This window comes from Pseudorca crassidens, chromosome 9 (assembly GCF_039906515.1).
Source record: "Pseudorca crassidens isolate mPseCra1 chromosome 9, mPseCra1.hap1, whole genome shotgun sequence".
NCBI classification, from domain to species: Eukaryota; Metazoa; Chordata; class Mammalia; order Artiodactyla; family Delphinidae; genus Pseudorca; species Pseudorca crassidens.
In genome coordinates this window covers 3,628,685-3,646,751 of record NC_090304.1, presented here as the reverse complement: position 1 = coordinate 3,646,751, position 18,067 = coordinate 3,628,685, and the positions used below count along the sequence as shown (strand labels likewise).

Genomic DNA, 18,067 nt, shown 5'->3' with positions numbered 1-18,067 from the left:
AGTTTTTTAGTATAAATTATCATTACAAAGAATTCAGGTGATGTTAAGAGTATAAAGAAAAACATGTGAAAGTCTGTCTCCACTGTTTTCTTTCCCAAAATGAAATTTTTTACCTTTTGCTTTGTAAGTTGAATTCATTTTACCCCCTTAATCCAGATTCAAGCTTCTGTTTACATGCTGGGAGGTTCCCCCTCCAGTGTGTGTGTAAGCTGATCCCCTTTAAAATGTGCTTGTTTTCTGCGTGTAAATCTGCTCCTTGAGTCCATCAGACAGTTAATGGTTGGTGACACTAATGAGGCCCCCTGGGTGCTTTGTGGAACAGAAGCAGTGGGAGGGACCTTTCTCTGCACCTGCAGTCAGCTCTGGTGATCCAGTCGGTTCTGGTGACGGTGCAGAGTCCACCGGAGATGGCAGTGGGAGGGGCAGCCTGGGGAGCCAGGGCATAGGCCAGTCACGTCATCGCTCCTTGGCGCTTTTAAAATAATGACCATACTTGTTCTTGAAGTTTGTAAGTTTTTGTTTTTCCTATTTTAGGCAAGGCAGAGAGAAAAAATGAACGAAGAACACAATAAACGTTTATCAGACACTGTTGACAAGCTGCTTTCAGAATCCAACGAGCGGCTTCAGCTTCATCTTAAAGAGAGAATGGCAGCTCTGGAAGACAAGGTGCGCTCGCACACCGTCCCCGAAGGCCCCTTTGCAAAAGGGGCGCCAGGGGCTACGTCCTCGCCCAGGCTGTGCGTGTGGGAAATTGCCTGTCATTCTTACTCCCCAGAACAAGAGTTAGAGAACTGTTTCCATAGCGGGCCAGCCACGTAGTAAACATCTTAGGCGTTTACCAGTCGTGAGTAATTGAGTAGAAGAAGTTCATGCTGATCAGTTAAGTAGCATGAAAGCAGCCACAGGCAATCCGTAAAGGAATGGACGTGGTTGTGTGCCACTGGCGGGCCGAGTTTATCAGCCCCTGCGCCAGAATTTTCTAGGTCCACCCTCACCCCTTCATTGCTCTTGCATTAGAGGTTTATTTCTGTCTCTTGTGTGTGATGTAATATAAAAGATTTAACCATCTAAAAACAAGCGTTCTCATATTCCAACTCCAGCCTTCTCTCTTTCCTTTGGTTTGGAAAATGTCTAAGCCTGGACTCTTGCTGCTCATCATGGAACTACTGTAGCTGTAACCAGAGTAAAGGAGTAGCCGAGAATCTATGTCAGAGAAGCTCTGATGGGCGACACTTTGGTTCGGGTTTGATAAAAAACCTGTCCCGACTGCACCAGTGCCCTAGAGATGAGGCCCAAGAATCTTCCCTGAGATTGGCACCTGGGCTGATGCTTGTTTGGGAGAGACCAGTGGTTACCACTAATTATGTGGCACGTTTCATTTTACACAAAACCCACGATGAAATGCATTACTAGAGACCACATAGGGCAGTTACCTCACTTCCTCCCTGATCTGCGGGCCGGCCTTAAGGTAGGACTATTTTTGTCTCAGATTTGAATTTTGCATGTGAAACTTGTGCCGGTTTCCCGAGTGACCACTGAACTGCAAAAGCTGAAAGCCGGTATAAACCAGTTTAACTTACCCCATGAACTTGACCTCCTTACATCTAGAAAATCAGTCGGTGAAGAAGGAAATTTTATATGTACAGGTTATGATTAAAAGGTGTCATCTGGCCTCGTGGCTCGCAGTTCACCCTGGGAGTGTGATCTGCCCATTAGTATGTTCACGTGGCCCATTCCTTCCCGCGGTGCTTCACTGTTTCAGACAGAACTGTAGCCGTCCTATAGTACGTGGAACATTTTTAAGAATTAACACTAAAAGGCTATTTATATCTTTTTCAGAATTCCCTCCTACGAGAAGTTGAAAATGCAAAAAAGCAATTAGAAGAAATGCAACATGATAAGGTGCTTCAATCTCTAGATTGTTTAGAAATCTGTTAAGAGCTGAATTGAGCTGGGTTCATTGTTATTATAATTATTACGGCTGTTTAGCAGAAGTTGAGTTACATTTTCTTTATGGCTAGTCCACTGCTATAACATATATAGCACTCCGGGATTTGTGTGTTGAAGGCGTTTGCGTTTTACATGGATTTAGAGTCCAGCAGGTGTGTGTGCTTCAGAATTCTGAGTCCTTTCTGGGTTCATCTGAAAGCTGAAACAAAGCAGGAGCCTTTCATCTGGAACAGTGCCGTCCATCAGAAAGATAATAAGAGCCACATGTGTAATCTAACATTTCCTAGTAGCCACATTTAAAACAGTAGAAAGAAACAGGTGAAGTTAATTGTATTGTATTCTACCCTATGTAATCAGAATGTTATCTTATCGTATAATTGCTCTAAAAACGAATGAGCTGCTTTACGTTCTTCTCTCCACCTGAGTCTTTGAAACCTGCGGTGTGGTTTCTGGTCACAGCACTTGGCGCTTTGGGGTGGCCCGTCCCAGGCGCTCAGTAGCCACATGAGGTGAGTGGCAGCTGTGGCCCACAGCGCAGAGCAGGAAGGCTGTCCGTTGACTCAGAAACTCTGGCAGTCTGCCTTGTCGCTTTGCCCTGTGAGGAAGTGGCGTTGGGAGTAGGGCTGGCACATGAGTGGATGTGTGCTTGGTGTAGACAGCTAGAAGCAATGCAGAGGAGCGAGTGCGATGGAGAGTGAATCCTGCGTGTGTGTCCCCCAGCCCTGCCCCAAGTACAGCTTGTCTCAGAATTCATTATTGTTAATGGCTTGGCGTTTCTCTTCTGAGAGCTTTTCTACAACCAAGATGTAACTTTTTGTTCACTACAGCTTATAAAGTTAATACTGGTCTGAGCGTTTATGTTTGCTGTAGGACTCTTGGAGAACATTTTCTCAGAATTAAAATGTCTGGATTTTATAACTGCTAATGTAACCTGTTACGGTTTTGTTCAGCATTTGAGCACATTTTGATGCAAGTCATTTTATATCCTGGAAGCAACACGTGTTATGCCATTTGCTGTTTTGTAGGATCAGCTCGTACTAACCCTGGAAGCCTTGAGAGCTGAACTGGACCAGACGGGGCTGAGAGGGGCTCCCCTACACCACAGGTAGGACGTTCCCCAGGTCACAGCTCTGCCCAGCACTGTCGTGTGTATACAAGGGCGTGTCATGGCTGCGTGGACAGTATGACTGGGTGGGTATAGCTCGTGGTCGCGCCTCCAGGAGCCTGTAGCTTAGTGGCAGGCTAGAGGGAAGAAAGAGTAGAATATCATTCCTAAGGTTAGAACTCGGGACCTAGGAGAGTGGCAGTCACGTTACTGACAAGACTCAAAACCACAGGAGGCGGTTTGGAAGGAGGGTGGTGGCTCGTTAATATTTGGGTGTATTCATTTGAGGGACCTGACAGACTGTGACACTGATGATTCTTAAGAATCGCAGGTTAGTGACTTGCAGTCATTTTAACATGTATTGAGACATGACGTGGCGCTGGCTGCCGTGGGAGGAACCACCTGGCTTGTGAGTGAGTTGAGCAAATGACTCAGCATCCTGATGTGTTTCTTACTTGTCATTATAGGGGCGATAATTCTTTTTAAGCTATTTAAATTTTTCTTTGCTTTCTTTGTGGAAAATGATCATCAAGTGAGAGTTAAACTTTAGCAAAAGTTATTGAAGAGCTTAACTGGTGACATTCATCCATCTGTAGGAAAGAGACTCCTGCTTGAATCGTGATTTAGGAGACAGTTCGGAGCCTATACAGATATTGCAGCATTTGCAAACGTAGGGGACCGTCAGGGTCTAGGGTCCTTGCAGAACCTCCTAGAAAAAAAGAGAAATCAAGGAAGATAGAGACAGAGCCAGAAACTTTCCCTGTCTCCAGAACCACCGGGGGGTAGAATTTCAAGGAGAGTGTGTGAGCTTACGGACGGTGGGGGGTGGGGGGGTGGAGGGAGATCGGGACAGCGGCATCGCTGGACTTGCTGGCTAAGGTCCTCTAGGGTGAGGTCGGAGGTGGAGGCAGAGCCCTGCTCACGGGGTAGATGAGGTGCGTGTGAGGACGGTGCGGGTACCTGGAGGAGGAGGTGGACACAGCCTGTTACTCTTTTGGGAGTTTGAGTGATGAAGGGGGCGCGGGTGCCAGAAGCGAAGGGCTGGCACAGTTGCGGGGGTTTTCAGTGGAAAAGCCTTGGGCATGGTCACCAGAGCCATGTGTGACAGTGAAAGTCAAGGACGAGGAAGCAGCTCTTGCTCTGATGGCGCAGGGGGGCGGGAGGGGGCCTCCGTGCTCTGATGACGCAGGGGGGCGGCGGGAGGGGGCTCTGTGCTCTGACGGCGCAGGGGGGTGGTGGGGGGAGAGGCTCGGTGCTCTGATGGCGCAGGGGGGCGGTGGGGGGAGAGGCTCTGTGCTCTGATGGTGCAGGGGGGCGGGAGGGGGGCTCTGCTCTGATGGCGCAGGGGGCTGGAATGGGGGGGCTCTGCTCTGACGGCGCAGGGGGGCGGGAGGGGGACTCTGTGCTCTGACGGCGCAGGGGGGCGGAGGGGGGCCTCCGTGCTCTGATGGCGCGGTGGGGGCTGTAGGCGAAATCTGTGCTCTGAAGACAGTGGGCTGGAGGGGCTGGGTACTGCGGGAGGGGACGTTTCAAGGAGGCAGTTCTCCAGGTGTAATGTCAAGTGGCTTAGCAGAGAGGTGGTTGGGAGCTGTAGAAATGGGAAAAGACGGATCACAGCAGGTGGGGAGGGGGGCCTCGGGGTGCGGAGGGGGGACTGAAAAGATGGCTCGTGGGCAGGGCAGGCTCGGCTTGTTTGGCAGGACTTCACAGTGAAATCAGTCACCTTGTCTCTGAGATCTTCTGGGAGGAAAGCCAGCCTCTGTTGACAAGTGGGGGACAAAGATGGTGGCTGGGCTCCGTAAGGAGACTGGGAAATGACTGCTGCGGGGCGACAGAACCCGGGGGCGTTTGTGGACTTCAGAGGATCCGCCAGCCACCAAAAGCACGTGCGGGATTTTGTGTCGTAGCTTTCACCCGATTTTGAAGTGTGCTGTGGCCCCAAGCAGTTGGGTAGAGGTCATGCTGAGAAAGAAGGAGCAGTTTCCTTAGGCATGAGGCCAGAGGGGAAGGGGAGACGGTTGCGGTTCAAGGGAGATTCCAGACTTTGATCTCCTGCAAACAAGGGATAAATCCTATGCAACACTTGAAAACATTTCTTTTTTTTTTTTTTTTTTACATCTTTATTGGAGTATAATTGCTTTACAATGGTGTGTTTAGTTTCTGCTTTATAACAAAGTGAATCAGTTATACATATACATATGTTCCCATATCTCTTCCCTCTTGCGTCTCCCTCCCTCCCACCCTCCCTATCCCACCCCTCCAGGCGGTCACAAAGCACCGAGCTGATCTCCCTGTGCTGTGCGGCTGCTTCCCACTAGCTATCTGCCTTACGTTTGGTAGTGTATATATGTCCATGCCGCTCTCTCGCTTTGTCACAGCTCACCCTTCCCCCTCCCCACATCCTCAAGTCCGTTCTCCAGTAGGTCTGTGTCTTTATTCCTGTCTTACCCCTAGGTTCTTCATGACATTTTTTCCCCTTAAATTCCATATATATGTGTTAGCATACGGTATTTGTCTTTCTCTTTCTGACTTCACTCTGTATGACAGACTCTAGGTCTATCCACCTCATTACAAATAGCTCAATTTCATTTCTTTTTATGGCTGAGTAATGTTCCATTGTATATATATGCCACATCTTCTTTATCCATTCATCTGATGATGGACACTTAGGTTGTTTCCATCTCCTGGCTATTGTAAATAGAGCTGCAATGAACATTTTGGTACATGACTCTTTTTGAATTATGGTTTTCTTAGGGTATATGCCCAGTAGTGGGATTGCTGGGTCGTATTGTAGTTCTATTTGTAGTTTTTTAAGGAACCTCCATACTGTGCTCCATAGTGGCTGTACCAATTCACATTCCCACCAGCAGTGCAAGAGGGTTCCCTTTTCTCCACACCCTCTCCAGCATTTATTGTTTCTAGATTTTTTGATGATGGCCATTCTGACTGGTGTGAGATGATATCTCATTGTAGTTTTGACTTGCATTTCTCTAATGATTAATGATGTTGAGCATTCTTTCATGTGTTTGTTGGGAAGACATTTCTTTTAAAAACGTCGAGCAGTGGGTGAACTAGAGGAGGCTGAGCTAGCACGTGGTCCTGGCCCGCTCTGCAGAGGGTGTGAGGAGAGCTTTACTCTCCTCAGGGGAGTGGGGTCTGTTTCCCGGATTTCAGGGCTCCTGCGAATGAAGGCGCCACCCTTCTTCCCAGAGACAAGGGCTGAGCAGCTCCTGGGCTGGGCCCGCAGTGCAGGTGGGCCCATGGTCAAGGCTGGGCCGCGCCTCCGCTGACCGGGATGTCTCCTGACACCCACGCCCAGTTTCTGTCGTCATGCTCAGGGCCCCAACCACCTGTTCTGGGACTTCTTCAGCCTAGCGTCTTGATCGTTAATGTAATTACACCCAGGACTCTGCTTTTGATTCGGAAACACCAGTCCATCTAAGCTCTAAGCCGTGGTTCAGAGGGGTTTCTGCTGCGGGTTTGTCTGAGGCTCTGTGAGCGGTGTAGACGGTGTTCCAGGTAGAGGAATGTTTATGATTGATGGGCTTCACACTGGGCATCTTGGCCCAAACAGGAAAGGAGAGAACAGCTGAAGGCCAGAGGGGAGGTGTGGATGTCAAGGAAAAAGCAGGGCAGGTGCCGGGCCCAGCGCCCTGACCTGAGGGCGGGTTCCCAGGTGGACCACAAACCCCTGGACGCCGCAGACAGCTGGGTGCCGTCCCTGTCACTGGCATGTCCTCGTGTCCGCGCTGGCTTTCCCGGATGTGGTGGGGCAGGCGGCGGGGTGCTGTTGGAGCGGGCGAGCGGTGCCCTCCTGGGCGACCTTCTCCTGTGACATCACTCAGTTTCCAAGTTGACAGGTTCTGGCTTGGCCAACAAAGTGAGGTCACTTTCCTTCTAATAATGACCTTTTTCTTCCCCCGTGTTTCAGCCGACCCCACTTGGGCAGCGTCCCAGATTTCAGGTTCCCCGTGGCAGACGGGCCCTCGGACTCCTTCAGCAGCAGCGCGGTGTTGCGACGCCCGCAGAAAGGCCGGCTGGCAGCGCTGCGCGACGAGCCTTCCAAGGCAAGCCCCCCCCCCCGCCCCGCCCCGCCCCGCCCAGCCCCGCCCCCTGTCCCGGGGACCAGCGCTCTGTGAGATACTGGCCTCCTCACCCTGCGGTTCGGAGACTGTCCTGAAACAAAGCTTGATGGGTCGCTTCCTCTCTTCCCCTACCCCCGTTCTCCTTTTTCTGACTAAGAGTTTACTTTTAAGGCAAGCTTTTTTTTTTTTTAAGAACAAATTTTGGTAACATGTGACCTACTGTAAGGCACAGCACAGTGCTGATTAGCACAGGTTTGAGGTCGTCCTTAAGAGTGAATGAATACACACATTCATCATCTTGTAGTGAGAATTCTCATTTGGAAGTTCAACTGCCTTCATATTTTTGTGCATTTCACGGCATATATTTTTATATATGTCTCTGTATTTTGAGCTCCCATATTCAGTGAGCAGCTAGTTTGGGCCAGGCATCCTCAGACCTAGGGCTCCAGCAGAGAATTAAAAACAGACAAAATGGGCTTCCCTGGTGGCGCAGTGGTTGAGAGTCCGCCTGCCGATGCAGGGGACATGGGTTTGTGCCCCGGTCCGGGAAGATCCCACATGTTGCGGAGTGGCTGGGCCCGTGAGCCATGGCCGCTGAGCCTGCGGGTCCGGAGCCTGTGCTCTGCAACGGGAGAGGCCACAACAGTGAGAGGCCCGCATACCGCAAAAAAAAAAAAAAAAAAAAAACCAGACAAAATACCTGCACGCACGCACACTCCAACACGCACTCCCTAGTGAGAAGAGAGAGGCAGCAGTGAATGGAAAGTAAAATAAAACATGCTGTGTGTATTCTTTATCTACTGCTGCAGAGCCAATCACTGCAAAGCTCAGTGGCTTCACAGTGAACATTTAATAGTCCACAGTTCGTGTGCACGTGGGAGCATCTTAGTGGGCTGGGCCCTGCTCAGGGCCTCCTGAGGTCACTGCCACCGGAAGGCTCCCCCGGGGCTGGGTGGCACGCTTTCAGACTCCCTCACCTGGCTGTTGGCGAGAGGGCCCCGGTCCTTGCCGTGTGGACCTCTTCATGGGGCTGGCTTTCCTCAGAACTCCCTCCGAGAGAGAGCGGGGGAGAGCCCTTTCATGCCGCAGTCCCGGAAGCTGCACACCTTTGCTTCCACTGCGTTCTGATCGTTAGAGTGAGCTGCGAAGTCCTGCCCTCACTCACGGGGGTCAGGGAGGAATTGCCCTCTGCCTCTTGAAGGGAGGAGGATTAAAGAATTCATGGACGTATTTTTCAGTCACCACAGCCAGATGGTAATAAGCAGGGAAAGGAAACCAAGGGTACCCGAGTTGCCAAACAAGGAGGGGAATAATTTTTAAACAGGGTGGCCAGCGAGGGTCTCCAGGAGGGTGGCGTTCGAGCAAAGACCTGAGGAAGGGAGGGGAAGTAGCCATTCGGAGGTAATGGTCGTGCCAGCCAGACGGGCCGGTGCACTGGACGTAGGCTACGGGCGCGGGGGCGGTCGCGGTCCGGGAGCAGCTCAAGGCTGGGGTCTGTTTCCTGCTGTGAGGGAGATAGCCGGGTCGGGGGAGGCTGGGATCTGGGCCTCGGTCCCGTTCAGGTGGACAGGTCGGCAGCTGGGTGTTCCAGGACCCGGGAGAGCTCTCAACTCGAGGTAGACTTGGGGTCATGGGCATACAGGTGGTATTTAAAGGCATGAGCCAGATAGGGTCACCCGGTGGGTGCCTGTGGAGAGAGAGATGAGGTCCACGGATGGAGCCGTGGGGCACCCCGGATTCAGAGGTCGGGAGGCTGAGAAAGGGCGGCGGGGGGTGAGGAGTAGCCCGGGAGGGTGGGGCTGCTGAGTCAGAGGCTCCAGCGCTCTGCTGGGCGGTGTGGGGGAGGGGACCTAGGCGTGCGGGCTCCACGGAGCCCCCTGGAGCCACACCTGCTTGCAGAGAGTGGGAGACAGACGGAGGAGGGAAGGGGCGGTGTAGAGGCTGCCCTTGGGCGCTTTCAGGGAAACGCAGTGGTTGCTGGAAGGAGCCCTGGAGGGAGAGTTCTGTGGTTCCTGCTGTGTGCTTTTAAGGAGAGAGGAGGGAGTGGACATCCTGAGGCTGTTGGGAATGAGCCCCTAGGACGTGGATTAGCCACAGGGAAGGAGGAGTGATGGCAGGTGATCCTGGACCAGCTGAAGGGGGTGGCCCGGCCCTGGGGAGGGTCGGAAGACGGATTGCGTGGGCACAGGCCCCAGGGGCAGGGGGCTGGGGAGCCTGCGTCTAGAGGCTGCCCCGTGGTTACTCTGAGGTCGTGTCTGGCAAACGGAAGGCAGGACCCTGGGCTGAGCGTGGAGGTGGGGATGGGGAGTGGGAGGAGGTTTGGGGAGGGAAGGGGTGTGGGATGGCCCCAGAGGAGAGGCAGCGCAGGGCCCCAGCGAGCACGCTGCTTCTGTGCATGTTCTGATGACAGCGCAGAGGGCGTCCGGGCTCAGCACGGAGGTGTCCTTGCAACGCGAGTTGCAGTTCCCTAGAAAAGCCCCCCTGCTCTGCAGCTCCCTCGCCCCGAGGGCTGTCGGGGGCAGGCTCTCCCATCTCCCTTCTGCTGCTGCTCTTGTCTGCGCGTGTTGGGAGACGAGACTAAGGGACCTCTGAGAGCCCTGTTACGTGGTGGCACTGGTGAAAGCTATGGCAGCCGAGGTGAACCCGGCAGCTTTGGATCTGAGGGATTTTTGTTTACTTCCCTTCAGCCTGGCTGATGGTGGCACGGAATTAATTTTTTTAATTTTCGGTTTTTGTTTCTGACGCGGTTGCCTCAGCCTTGCGAATAACGTCGTAGAATTGCCTCCCGTCCAGGCTAGGAAGTGAACGTGGCCAGGCTGTCTGAGAAATAGATTCTCCTCCTGCCCATTTCCTAAGTACTGCTCACTTCACAGATGTCAGTGGCTTCTAAGCGTGACCCATTTTTCCAAGGTCTTCTGGGTCTCTGTGTAAAGTTGTTTCAAGTTGCTGGTAGCCTGCAGTTGCCCTGACTGTCGCTGCTGAACCGCGGCCTTTCTTGCGCAGGTGCAGACGCTGGATGAGCAGGACTGGGAGCGCGCGCGGCAGGCCAGCGTGCTGGCTCACGTGGCGCAGGCGTTCGAGAGCGGCGCGGACGTGCCTGACGGCGCCGGCGACGGGGACACGCTTTTCAGCTCAGCCACTCTGCTGTCGCCCAGCGGGCAGGCCGATGCCCAGACCCTGGCCATGATGCTTCAGGAGCAGCTGGACGCCATCAACAAAGAGATCCGGTGCGTGTGCCCGTGCCTGGCTTCCCGGAAACACGGTGTCTCCGAGGGGTGGTCGCTACTTAGAAAAGCCTAAGTGTTCCATAAATACGGAAACGTACGTCGGTCCTGTTTTAAGAATTTTAAGTCCTGAGATTGCCCTTGCTTATAAAGCTCAGTTAAGCAGGGCGTTGTCTCCACAGTTGTGGGGTCAGCACACTGTGTGAGATGTCGTGGAAGGGGGAGAGGCGTGAGGCGTTCAGCCCCTGCCCCCGGAAGCTGCCGACACACCTGGAGAGAGATGGCGGGGTGCAGAGAGCCGAGGCCATGCCCGTCCGGGGTGCAGGGCGGAGACATGGCGCCAGGGAGTCGGGGCGGAGTCGGCTCCCCGGATTCCTTTCCCGGGGCAGGGCTGGTGGGCGTGCCGCAGAAAGTGAGGGCACACCCTTATTCGGCCTCTGCCAGCCGGCTGTGTCCCCCCCAGCTCTGAGCTGATGCCCCCCTGCAGCCCGTGCATCCTCCAGCACGGAGAGGTCGCCCTCTTGTGGGTCCCTTGGAGCCTCGCGTATTCTGTGGTGTGTCCCAAAGCCACCGGGAACAGAAAAGCTGGGGTTTTCGGGTTGGCAGGCTCCCACTGGGACTTGCGATTTGCTTTTAAATTAACATAATGTGAAAATCGGTTCTTGTAAGACAGGGGTCAGAGGATGTGTGCTTGAGTATTTTCTAGTCTCATCAGTACATTTAAGATGTTTTCTTTAGAAACTGTCGTAGCAATTATAATAGTTACTTTGCAAAACAGGGAATAGAATCCAGAGGACGCCTTGTAGTGATCAGGAGGCCTTAGGTCTGGGGGCGGCAGTGTGATCGGGTACCCTGAGGCCTGCCCGGTGTCAGATCTGCCATGGCCACACCTCCTGTCCCAAGTCCACATGCAGAGCAGCCCCAGGCCGGTGACCCTGTGGCGGACTCGGTCAGAGTTGCTGCTCAGCTTGCTCTTGTCACATTAACACAGGCAGAGGTGCCCGTTCCCACCTGCAGAGAACGGGGGCCAGAGAGGAGAGGCCGCAGAATAAACGGCAAAAGTAGGTTGTGCTGCCTGCACTTTTGACTTCATAGACTGACTGCTTCGTGAGCCATGTTTGAACCCAGACGGGCTCTGAAAGACTGTCTTTCCCCATCCCTGCGGTTAACTGTGAAACGATAATATACTTTTATTTTTGTAGCCAGGTAAAAATGATTTTTTCCTTATGCAACAGGTTGACCTGATGTAACTGGTAAATTCTGCCCATCGACTTTTTATCAAAAATGAGAAAATACTTTCAGTATATATAAACAGAACTTAAATTGGAAAGGTTACGACAAGGATCCGGTATTTTAATATCAAAATAATTGTATTTGCATAGTCAGATATTTAGACTGCTATTTAACCATCCAGTACACATTCGGGGAGAGGAACATTAACCTTGAATTCCAGAGTAATGCAGCTGTGGTCGACATGAATCCAGAAGCACATGAGAGACTTCCCTGGTGGCACAGTGGTTAAGACTCTGCCCTTCCACTGTAGGGGGCATGGGTTCAATCCCTGGTTGGGGAACGACAACAACAAAAACCCCAAAAACAAACAAAAAAAGAAACTCACATGAGGCTGGTAGAGGACTTTGTGAAATAATACTTTTGTTCAAATTCAACCTTAAAAAAAAATCAACTCAGCATTTTCATCAGGTCTAGAGACTTGTGTTTAGAAACTCCACATTGCTTTGTGAATTGCTTTTTGATTATATCAGAGTTCCCTGTTTCCAGTTGAAAAAATTGATAGACAGGTGTGCTGCTTTGCTGTAACAACAGGGAAGGTTGTAAATTTTAAATATTGTAAAAAAGCTGTAAATTTTAAATGTCTCATTATGCAGTGAGCGTTGCCACCCAGCCCCCATCAGAATTTAGTGTAAATAAGGAAAATCAAACGTGAATGATCGGAAGCAACTCAGTGCTAAGTCGTCAATCGTAAATAACACAGAACACAGACCCAGATTTGTTATCCAGACACGTTCCTCTGTTTTCTGACAAAGGCAGGTGACGGTTTTATTCTGTTTCAGGTTGATACAAGAAGAAAAGGAGAACACGGAGCAGCGGGCGGAGGAGATTGAGAGCAGGGTGGGCAGTGGGAGCTTAGACAGCCTTGGTCGTTTTAGATCAGTGAGCTCCATCCCCCCGTACCCTGCTTCCTCTCGGGCCAGCTCTTCCCCTCCCAGCAGCGGGCGGCCCACCCCTCGAAGGGCCCCGCACAGCCCGGCAAGGGAAGTGGACAGACTAGGCGTCATGACTCTGGTAAGTGTCTGCCTTCTCCCTGCTGCACCCTCCCCCAGCACACCTGGTTTGCTTGCTTGCTTTCTTTGTTAACCTAGAAGAAAGTCAGGTGCATTTGCTATGTTCAGAGGTTCAAGATTTTTAAAGCTAGTATTTAATCAGTCCCCCCAATTAATGACAAATTAATTTTGATGTTTGGACCACCAGCTTAGCATGTCATCATGAACTCATCCAAAGTTCTCCTTTGTGTAACATTGGGCATGGCCTCTGCAAGGCGCAGCAGCTACAGAAAAGTTTTTGTTTTTCAGGAATAGACAGCTTAGCAAGAGTAAACATAGGCAGCCCTAATGGCATCTCGAACACTGTACAGAGAGTCGATGCTGTCTTCCTTTACACTAGGGATGTCTCACTGGAGGGGGCAGGGCATGCGGTCAAAACAAAACCGAAAAAGCTAAAGTGGTCCTCTTGCTGAGGCAGCTGGCCACGCACTCACGCCGGCTCTGCATGTGAAACCAGGTTAAAAGCCGGTGCCCCTGGGCTTCCCTGGTGGCGCAGTGGTTGAGAGTCTGCCTGCCGATGCAGGGGACACAGGTTCGGGCCCCGGTCCGGGAAGATCCCACATGCCGCGGAGCGGCTGGGCCCCTGAGCCATGGCCGCTGAGCCTGCGCGTCCGGAGCCTGTGCTCCACAACAGGAGAGGCCAAAGCAGTGAGAGGCCCGCGTGCCGCAAAAAAAAGCTGGTGCCCCGCGGCTCCCAGGGAAGCAAACGGGCGTCCTCACTCTTCCTCATGTGGAAACGCGATGAGCACGTGGTGACAGCGTGCAGCTCTGGAGCACACGTTATAGCTTTCTGTGGATTTAGGTCTTCTGAGTGCATTGCTGTTCACCACGTGAAGTCGGATTTACAATATTCTGCTTTTTAACTGCACTTGTATTATAACTTTTTTCTGTTACCACCCATTTTCATTTTAGCTGCATTGTTAGCGTATAAGTAAATGAACTGTGAATCATTTCAGTGACACGTGAAGTGGTGACTAGTCCATGTCGTGGTATTTGGGCATATACTGCTTCTGTAATTTACATCATTAGCTAATTAGCTGATAATTAAAACTCTTTGACGATTTCATTTGTGGTTTCATGCTTAGTATCTTTCAGAGAATTTGTAAAAACAGTTCTGTGTATTTTTTTCTTTGTTGTTATGTGGTTCTCTGTCCTGGCTGACGGTGTGTCTGCTTCTGTCATCGGTGTTGATTCCCTGTACCATCCTTTGTTTTATCAGTTAATCCAGACCCCAGCCTCCCCACCGCCGGGTCTGTAGTTTACCATCCAGCTCCGCTCCCCGTCCTCCCCACTCGGTTATCAGTCCCTTCCACAGCAGTGCTGTGCTCCACAGCGTGTGTCTATGTTTGTGGCTCATTAGTGGGGTTTCTTCGTTTCTCATTAAACAGTGTTTTTCCCCCATAGCGGTAAGTTTTATGTAGTGTATCACTGCATAATAGGTATGGCTACAGGCATGATGTAGATGGACCAGAGTGTTTTTGCTCACACTGTATAGCATACGTGTAATTCATAAGTGAGATGCTGCTTATATAAAGAAATGACCCGCTAAGTGTAGAATTCATGGACTCTGACACAACATACTTTCTGGTTTCAGTGCTTGTATTACTTAAGACGGTAAATCTCATCAGCCTATTAAACATGCACAGTTAGTGTCTTTACTAGACTATTTTTAATTAAATTATCTTCTATGAATCATAAAATGTAAAGACTGTCTGCTATTATGCTAGCTTTTATTCTTACATATTTTCACAGGGTACCTGCTTTAATCAATAAATTTATTTTGAGAAGTTTTAAATCAAATTCTAGGTAAGGATTTTACGTTAATGTCCAATAGGTGGTTAGATTTGTTCAGTGTTAAAATAGGTATTGCAATTACTTCCTCATCAGTTAGATTGCTATTTTAAAGTATAACATGTTTCTTATTAAGAAAAACTAAGTTATAGAGAAGTTTGGCTTAGAATAGACAACTGTTAAGGCCCTTTGTTATACAGAATGCCATATTATAAGAAATGGAGTATGTTGTAATAGAATTGTATCTTCCTGAGGAAAATTTATACTGTTTCACTAGGAAATCTTGAATAGCTTATTATATTTAACTTTTGTGGTCAAAAAAATGTTCTATTTCCAGTTACATTTTCTCTAAATCTTATCTCACTTACATGTGTTCTGTCATTTTCTTTTTAATATATTTGCCTGTACTGATCCTTGAATTTTTAACTTCAAAGTGTGCAGTAAATCTGGTTTCTCTTCATTTCTTTGCATGCATCTGTCAGCCTAGTGATTTAAGGAAGCATCGTAGAAAGGTAAAATATTTAGTAATTCAGCATGCCTTTGTTTCTTTGTGAAGTATTGAAGAGTCCCTGTCGTTTTACGTGAATGAACACTATGTGGTTGAGTACTGGTGAATAATTGACGTTTTAATGGAAGTGTTGAAACTCACCCTCCACTTAACATATGCTGATGGTTCCGCTGGAAATAGGTCGTTCACTGGGACAAATGTAAGAGTTTGCCTTTCTCGCGCTTGTTTGCCTTCTAAGTGTTGCACGCTTATTTACAATAGACATAGTGGTTTTTATTTTTTGTTATTTTTAAATTTTATTTATTTGTTTATTTACTTATTTATTTTTGGCTGTGCTGCGAGGCTTGCGGGATCTTAGTTCCCCAACCAGGGATCGAACTCGGGCCCCAGGCAGTGAGAGCACTGAGTCCTTAACCACCCTACCGCCAGGGAATTCCCCACAGTGTTTTTTAAAAAGAAATGATGGGAGGCTTCCCTGATGGCGCAGTGGTTGAGAGTCCACCTGCCGATGCAGGGGACACAGGTTCGTGCCCCGGTCCAGGAAGATCCCACATGCCACGGAGCGGCTGGGCCCGTGAGCCAGGGCCGCTGAGCCTGCGCGTCCGGAGCCTGTGCTCCGCAACGGGAGAGGCCACGATGGTGAGAGGCCTGCGTACCACAGAAAGAAAAAAAAAAAGAAATGATGGAAGCGGAGCCATAGATGCTAGATTTGGGGGAAAGCAATTTTAATAGTCACAGGTAGTAGCATTCGGTAGGCTGTCACTTTGTGCCAGGCGTCGTGCTGAATGCTTTACGAGTCTGTTCCCTAATCCCACAAACACCCACGTGAGGTCCAGGTGCTGTTGTTATCCCCATTCAACAGACGTGGACGCCGAGGCTTAGAGAGGCCAGGTGCTGTGCCCAGGCTCGCACAGTCAGTCAGCAGCGCAGTGTGGATTTGTCTGATTTCAGAACCTGGACCCTCAGCCCTGGCGCCGTCTGGCCCGCTTTTCCACCAGGAGCTCTTGTCTCCTTCACAGCATTCCTGACGGAGAGCGCTCGGGGCTCCTTCCTCTCAGATAACCCTGGACTGAGCCCCTGTTCTTGGAGGGAATACGGTGCGCTGAGGGCCAGATCTGTTGACCACGATGTCTCCCTCCCTCTCAGGCTCACAACCCCCTGGGCGTGCACTCACCGCGCAGCCGTGCTGCGGCCCAGCCGCCCAGCGCGCCAGCGCCCCTCTGCCAGGCCACAGCAGTGCGGCAGTTTAAAGTCCCGGCTCTGTCACCGATTGGTTGTGACCTGGGTGAGCCGCTCGCCCGCTCTGGGCCCGGCTTTGCCCTGCTGTTAAGTGAGGACAGCGGTAGACCCGTGCCCCTCGGGGTGGCCACGCTGTGCCGTCCCTGCACAGTCCACAGGTCGGCAGTGAGACACAGTTCTGCTGCATACGTTCGTAGTTTTCTTGGTGGCAAGACTTTCTCAATAAAGGTAGTGGCCTGTTGATTACGTCCCGGCCGGGGGGCCTGGTCTGTTGCATGTGGTAGCTTGAGCTCGCTGGCTGGCTACTGAGAGGGCCTTGTTCTAGGTTTGGCGTGTGTGCGCCAAGAACCAGGCACCGGCGGACCTGCCGCCTCCTCCACGCCGCACGTGGATGCCGAGACGCCTGCCCAGCTTGCGTGCAGCTGCCCATCCTAGTCACGTGGGCACAGTGGGGCGGGCTCTCATCCCGGGGGAGGTGCCAGGCTGGGTGGGCCCGGAGGACTTCCTTAGGAAGAGGCCCTTGGGAAGGGCCTTGTCGTGTTTACTGGGCTTCAAAGCAGCTGTTTGTCTCCACGGAGTCCCTAGTCAACTCAGGCCTGTGTCACTTCCCTGACCCGTTTGATTTTTGTAAAGGATTGTTTGAACTTGAACTTGAGATCGATCCCTGTTAAGTTTCACATTGATGATTTCTAGCCTTTCTAGCCTTTTGCTATCTGATGATTGTAATTAGAAGTCAGGAGAGGACACAGTTTATCCAGCTGTCGCTTAAATGAGTTCAGCTGTATTTTGCCCCGGGTCACTTTGTTGTCACCAAGCCACTGTGGGGCTGCAGTGGATCAGTATTATTCTTTACAGAATCCCATTAAAAAGGCACAGGTCGGTTGCTCAAGTCGCATTGTTTCTACAAATGCTTGCCGTGCATGTTTCGTAAACTCTACCCTGGCTTGACCACTGAACCCAAGTTTATAAGGGATCTGCCTGGGCCCTGGAGGGGTTAACCTGTTCCCCATACCGTAACCACCGCCCTGCTTCCCACACTCACATCCCAGTATAAGCCAAAAAGCTGGGAGTCTGGAAGAGATCGTCTTTTGATGAAGACCTAGAACAAGCTATTTCTTTTTTCCTCTCAAACAGAAAGGTCTGGACAGGTTTGCCTGAGAGGTTTCTTCCCCGTGCTAGTGTTTCTGTTGAATGGCATCAGGAGATAAACACAGCCGTCCTCTTCCTCGGGGTCCTCTTCATCGCGGTGGTTAATGCCATGCGTGGTTTATGGTGGTGGCTTCAGGCGGGGCTCAGCTCTCTGCTGCCCCTGCGGGCCTGTCCGGGTGGCCTGGATTCTAGGGACGGCAGGCCACGGGAGGCCGCTGTCCAGGTCTCCGCGCTCGTGCGGGTGCAGGCCGGCTCCCTCTGCTGACAGCCTTGCTTCTCATGAACAAGACAGCCCTTTAAGATGGCATTAGGCTAGATCAAGCCTTTTTGTACTGGCAGAAAGCATAGCTAATAGGTTTTCAGATAAGTTTCTGGTTATAACGTAGAGCCTCCGTGACTTCCTTTATCCGTCACAGTCTGTTGTCACCTAATTTTACACTTATCTCAATCCCTCAGCTGCCGGCTTCCCGAGACGAGGTACGAGACGACAAGACGACCATCAAATGTGAAACTTCACCCCCCTCGTCCCCACGATCCCTTCGGCTGGACCGGCTGCACACAGGGGCGCTGCACACAGCCAGCCACGAGGACATCAGGGACGCACGCAAGTAAGGGCCCTGCTCTCCTCCTTCCACTTTCAGGAAATCTGTTCGTCTTCTCTTGAAAAACAAGTC

General features: G+C 51.1%; 1 protein-coding gene across 4 annotated transcripts in view; it reads left to right on the top strand.

Annotated features, from left to right (window-relative positions):
• PPFIA1 (PTPRF interacting protein alpha 1) overlaps nucleotides 1-18,067 on the top strand; it is an 87,801-nt gene that overhangs the window by 45,307 nt on the left and 24,427 nt on the right. For 3 of the 4 annotated variants that reach the window (XM_067747974.1, XM_067747976.1, XM_067747975.1), the window contains 7 exons: nucleotides 535-666; nucleotides 1,840-1,902; nucleotides 2,976-3,055; nucleotides 6,987-7,122; nucleotides 10,144-10,367; nucleotides 12,437-12,668; nucleotides 17,850-18,001. In XM_067747974.1, the coding sequence (XP_067604075.1) occupies nucleotides 535-666; nucleotides 1,840-1,902; nucleotides 2,976-3,055; nucleotides 6,987-7,122; nucleotides 10,144-10,367; nucleotides 12,437-12,668; nucleotides 17,850-18,001 (1,019 nt within the window). Of the gene's footprint in view, nucleotides 1-534; nucleotides 667-1,839; nucleotides 1,903-2,975; nucleotides 3,056-6,986; nucleotides 7,123-10,143; nucleotides 10,368-12,436; nucleotides 12,669-14,979; nucleotides 15,010-17,849; nucleotides 18,002-18,067 lie in introns of all 4 variants that reach the window. The other variant, XM_067747973.1, reaches the window with a different exon arrangement.